At 42.0% G+C, this 6000-nt stretch overlaps 1 protein-coding gene across 20 annotated transcripts in view; it reads right to left on the bottom strand.

Annotated features, from left to right (window-relative positions):
• Positions 1–1253: 1253 nt before the first annotated feature.
• Positions 1254–6000, bottom strand: part of FGFR2 (fibroblast growth factor receptor 2) — a 103361-nt gene continuing 98614 nt past the window's right edge. For 17 of the 20 annotated variants that reach the window (XM_014865975.3, XM_070482039.1, XM_070482036.1 and 14 more), the window contains one exon: positions 1254–2908. In XM_014865975.3, the coding sequence (XP_014721461.1) occupies positions 2756–2908 (153 nt within the window). In that variant the 3' untranslated portion in view covers positions 1254–2755. Of the gene's footprint in view, positions 3001–6000 lie in introns of all 20 variants that reach the window. The other 3 variants (XM_070482091.1, XM_044749659.2, XM_070482025.1) reach the window with 1 other exon arrangement.

The raw sequence follows: 6000 nt of genomic DNA, 5'->3' as shown, positions 1-6000 counted from the left end.
AAGGCTTTAAAAGCTCCAGGATTCTTATCAAGCCCTGCCTGTGTCTGTTTAATTGGGGCTGGTCTCAAAATAGAAGTATTTCCTAACCTTCTCATGGACTGTATCCTGCCTTCTTTCCCTTGATGACAAATCTCACAAAATAATTCTAAAAGGGCCAACAGCTAGCATAGGATTATAATCTACATCGTCTAATAAAAAGCCATAAACTACCCCTTTAGTCTCCAAAGTATAGAACATGCATCATTGGATCTTCAGAGAAGAACTGGCACGGACGTGGAGCCCTGCTTTAAACACAGCTGCAGCACCAGCAAGTCCTTCCTCCAACCTGGCCGAGGGGATCCCACTCGTGGAAACGCCCGGAGGGCTGCAGGATCAGCATTCTCCACCATACGGTTGAAGGCTGCTTTCACACATCTTGTAATCCCACTCTTTTGTGGGATTATAACCCTGTACTACTGATAAGAAATGGTAGCACAGGATGTCGACAAATGCAGAACCAGGACTGCAGGCCACTCTCCTGATGCCTGGGGAGACCCTTGTTCCACCACTGAAGGTGTCAAACACAACGAAGCCCCGTGATGGCACCTTGTAACCAATGGCCACGTGAGGCTCTGAGAGCATGGCTGAAATTTGGGAGAAACCACGCTGTTTCTTCTTCCTTTCCTGGTGCTGAGGCTAGCAAGCAGATGTAATGAAACCTGAAGTGTCACAGATTTGCACTTGCTAACAGGCAAAATGCCATTTCCCTCCCCAAATTCTTGGAGGCATAGAAATAAGTAAAATTACTTTAAACGTGTGCACGCTGTCTTGTTGAAATTTTGAAGGAAAGTCTACTCTGTACATCACAAGAAAGTCAGCCTAAAAGGTTTCAAGGTCCCCAGTGTCCAGATCTTCTGAACATCTCCCCTCGGGACCCCTCATCCTTAGAACACTGCCCCATTCCCAAAGCTCTCTCCCACGCCATTCCTCATTTGCTCCTCTGGGAGCAGCTAGGACCCAGAAAGGAGACAGACTCCCCTGGGGCCCAGGAAGCAACTGAACCAGGGCTTGAACCAACCTCTTCTGATTTTCCATTGGATCCACCTGTCCCCGGGACTGCTGGTCCCGGCCAACCCCTCTGGCAAGTGACCTGTTTGTAGCAAACAACAAACCTTCCTTTTGTGCCATCACACCAGACAGCACTGAGTCAACACCTCGGAGTACATGAAACCATTTGGTAAGACACGATTATTAAAAAAATAAGCTGCATGACATTTATTTTGTCTTGTTAACATTAATATCTGTAGAAACATTTTTATTGTCAGTATAAAAATTAACAGGTTTTATTAAATACTTTCTCCAATTTCGTAACACGTAAAATCAGTGTAATCTGCATTCATGTTGCATGGCTATAACAAAGTGAATAGGTGTTCCGAAAGCAAAACACAATACTTTAATACAGAACGGACAACATGACAACATTTTGTCTGACGTTGGTATTAGGCCAGATCTTTTGGTGAGGTCCTGCCAGAATCAGACGGAAGCAATCCCTTAAAAAGATGGAAGGATCCCCAAAACTATCAGCAGAACAACTCAGTGTTTCAATTTTCTATGATGAGACGTGAAGATCCTAAAAGGCTCCTCTATTGCCAACGAATCTGGAAGCCATTATCAAAATTCAATGAAGAGAATACAGGCTAATCTGATTAATGTTCAACTCAGAGGCAGAAGGCCAGCTGCCAGAGAGAAGTACATTCTGCTATCATCTCAACTAAGGTCCATCCTCAAGGAATGGATTAAGGCATCTTTTTAAGAGGATGCTGGTACCATTTGTCTTGGAGAGTCCAGTTAACTGTTACATGGGCCCAATGACAGAGCTATGTATCCAAACAAAACACCTTGTTATAAATGGGTTCTTCAAATATGGGCATTTACGGGTTTTAAGAACAATTATCTGACAGCAGAGTTTAAACACAAATATATCAAAATTTCCTTTTACCAAATTAGTCATATCCTGTAAATATTTCTCTTTTCAATGGATCTGACAACTAGTTAAGTCCGAGCAATAGATTAACTAGTCTGATGCACTGCCTGCATAGAAATGCCACTTAAATTACAAAAAAAAAACTATAAATGATTAATTGTTTTGTATATTACCAATTCATTAATAAATTAATGTTATACCATTTTCCCTGAAAGCAAAAGTATTTTTCCACCTCTGCTTGGTGAAAATTAAGAGATTCTGTGTAAGAACAGCATTTAGCAAATAGCTATTAAAAAAAGAGAGACCAATTTTCTAGGTGCATTGAGACATCCATTAAAATCAATACAAAAAATAATTCCTCGTAAATATATAATATATATTTATACATAATTTGAATATATTTACATACATCCAGCACCTATATACTGCAATTGTGCTCTGTAAGTGTGTGCTGACATATATTTTCTCCAATTATTACAAAATTCACAAGAAAGGCAGAACATATGTTCGCCTTAAGTCCGGCTGGTCCACAGCCAGTAGCCACAGGGGGTCACGGGCACGTGGTGGCCCATGGAAGTCCATTGCCCCAGAAACATTCTTCTTCTCCTGGTGAAGATTACAAGTTTCCAACTGTATAAATTCTTTACATGTGTGCCGATTACTTTTCCAATTATTTACTCCTCTGATCCATATATACAAGCGGAGACAAGAAGCTCCCGGAGGCATGCCTCCTTGCTCAGTGTAGCTAGGTTCCTGGTGCTGTCCTATCTGGGGACAGGCAGACAAGCGCATTCATGTTTTAACACTGCCGTTTATATGTGGATACTGAGGAAGGCATGGGTCGTAACACAAGAAAACAGAATCATCTCCTGAAGAACATGAACTCCTTGTGTCAGGGTAACTAGGAGAATACTGTTCGAGAGGCTGACTGAGGTCCAAGTATTCCTGAAAGAAGGGAAGAGAGACGTTTTATTTCATCTTGGGTCAGGATAACAAGGTGAATACGGTTCGAGAGGCTGACTGAGGTCCAAGTATTCCTGAAAGAAGGGAAGAGAAGACTTTTATTTCAAACACAGGCTCTTGAGATGTTGATTTTGGAGTTGGGATGGCACGGGGGAACCCCTTCAAGGTTCAGAGACCCAGCCCACCCTGGCTCCCACAAAGACCTCCTTGAGATTCCAACTCTATTAACTCGAGGCTGCCCTTAAGTTTTCTTTCACAACCCATCACGAACAAATGATTGGCAGGTAGGGAATGCTAAAACCTAGGTGGACAGTAGGTGCTGGGTGGTCAACTCCACTTGCACAAATGACCTGCTTGCTATGCGCCTTCTCACTAGAGCACAGGGTTCCAATCTGAGCCCCAGCAAAAGAAAAAAACCTAACGTGTTGTGAATTCCCAAGACCCCTTTAAATAACTGAGACCACGAATATTTGTTTTACGAATGACATTTGACTATTGTAGTTTCCAGGATAATTTAAGGGGAATACGTCTTCATTCAGCAGGTAATTTCACAAATGTGATTCATTACTCTCAGAAGCTCTCTGAGTTGAAAATATAAACAAGGTTCAAAAAAGGCTTGGATGTGCTCGTGTATGTTAAATCCATAATGGGCTGTTAAAGGAAAGTCTAGGAAAAGAGAGGTTAAGTTTCAAAGTTTTGAAGGTTTGAAATTCAAAAAGGGCTATTCTGCTTCCTAAAGCATCTGTTGGTGTTGCTGTCAGAGAAGAGACGGCCCATTTCCATCCATTTCCTCAGACTTATGACAGGGCAAGAACCCACTGCCTGTTCTTGTATGGCCCAGGAGCTAAGAATGGTTTTTGGTTTTTTGTTTGTTTTGTTTGTTTTTTGTGAGGAAGATTGTCACTCAGCTAACAGCTGTGCCAATCTTCCTCCGTTTTATGTGGGACGCCACCACAGTGTGGCTTGACGAGCAGTGCTAGGTCTGCGCCCGAGATTGGAACCAGCGAACCCCAGGCCACCCACATGGCGTGCATGACCTTAAACACTATGCCACCGGGCCAGCCCCTAAGAATGGTTTTTAACATTTTTAAATGGTCGGAAAAAAATCTAAGGAAGAATAATATCTCATGGCATTAAAATTATATAAAATTTACATAAAATTAAAATTTTAGGGTCCAGCAAGTTTTATCCAGAACACAGACATAGTCATTCGCATGCTATCTGTGGCTGCTTTCTGACCTAACGGCAGAGTTGAGTTGTTGCAACAGAAACAGGATGGCCCGCAAAGCTAAATATTTACTGACTGGTCCTTTACGCAAAAGGTTTGCAGACCCCTGCTCTGAAATGATGCAACGTTTCTAAACAGGGGGACTTCTGAGTCTCAATGGTTCGACTGAGCTGGCACACTGGGGCAGCCTTGCTCACAGGCCCAGAAGCCAATAACTATTCTATGACACGTGGTTTTGCTGAGAGGGGCCAAAAACTGCAGACCACAGCACAACCAGCCTCAGCGTTATCAGAAAAGAGCCCACAGAACGTTGGCAAGTATACATTTTAAAAGACAAAAAAAAAAAAAAACCCCACTATAATTCATCACCAGGGTTGGCAAGAGAAAGAGTCCCTACCCGAGAATGGGGGATGTGTCAGTTTCAACAACATCAGCATTAACCACACAACTGGAGACAAACACGCCCACCACATCAAAAGAGAACTTTTTGCTTACAATGATAAAAATGAAATTTTGTCCTAAATGGAACCATTTTTCTCGAGCATATGGTAATGATTTTCAGAAGGAAAGAAACTTCGATTTTTATATCCGTTAGACAATATGGCATTCTGCTTTTTCATTTTAGGATACTGGATGTAAATTTCAGTCTGAACGGGCGCACTTTAAATGTAAATATATAAATAAATAGCAGCGAGCACAGACAGAGGATCATTAAAATGGGACTTTAGTGCTTTTCCCAGTTCCTAAACGAAGGCATAAATGTTCAGATCTGATAGGGAAAAAGTAGGGATGTCAGTGAATTCCAAGTCTAGGGTTAAAAGAACTTATACTGGAAACAACAATTTTGGCAGGAGAAGAAAGTTGTGTTTTTTTTTCCCTTAAACTGTTCCTTTTCCTTTCAACTTCTGAAGGTCAGCTGTATTCATTTAAATGCGATTGCTCCCTTATCAGCCACAGTCAGACGCACAAGATCATGCTGCTGGCTGAAGGCTTCACATCCCAGCATTTCACTATTTTTTTTAAAAAAATCACTCTAAAAACTATTAAATGTATTATCTAAAAATAAATGCATTACTTTCCTTCTAGAATATTTGGGTGTTTTTAACCTTTTTTGTTGTTGTTAAGACAATTGTGGGGTTTTTTTTCTGTGTGAAGGAACACTGCACTGCAACTTCATTAAATATCACAAATTCATTCACTAACAGTTTCTCTCTATCGTGGGTTTTTTCTGGCCTTGATGGGTTTATCACCTCTCCTGCTCAGATCAGACTCTTTCCATGACCACAGAGACCGCTCTGTCTGCATCTTAAAGTGAATTCGGAAAGTGAGTGACAGAGAGTGTTTCTTTGGTTGGTATAGATTATAAACATTTTATAGAAAATAAGCATTTTAACGAAAAGTACAGGTTTTCACTTGAAAATCATATAAGTCATTCATTATAGGAAACTGTGTGTACGTTTACACACACACAGATGGAGACCACAAGCCACACGCCATTACCAGACAGGCTCACGTATGACTGTGTTCTGTGTTACCGGAAGCTAGAACTGGAGAACTTCACAGCATGCAAACCAGCCCATCAGCTACGGGACACTAGCAGCTCTCACACTGACCACCAGGCCCACAAGCCCACCAGCAAGTAAACCCAAGCTCCTCCCGAGGCAAACCCAAACGCTGCAGTTGGACAATTCTTTCCTCTCCCCACACTCCCCCCCACACACACACCCTGGACCCGCCACCCAAAAGCCACAGTGAGGGGTGGCCTCAAGTAGGGCCCTCAGTCTTCGGTTTCAGGAGTCAGAACTCTCAAAATACAGTTCTGAGAAAAATCAAGATTTGGGAGGAA

This window comes from Equus asinus, chromosome 2, assembly GCF_041296235.1.
Source record: "Equus asinus isolate D_3611 breed Donkey chromosome 2, EquAss-T2T_v2, whole genome shotgun sequence".
NCBI lineage: Eukaryota > Metazoa > Chordata > Mammalia > Perissodactyla > Equidae > Equus > Equus asinus.
The sequence above is the reverse complement of the archived record's forward strand: the minus strand, read 5'-3'. Positions and strand labels throughout refer to the sequence as shown.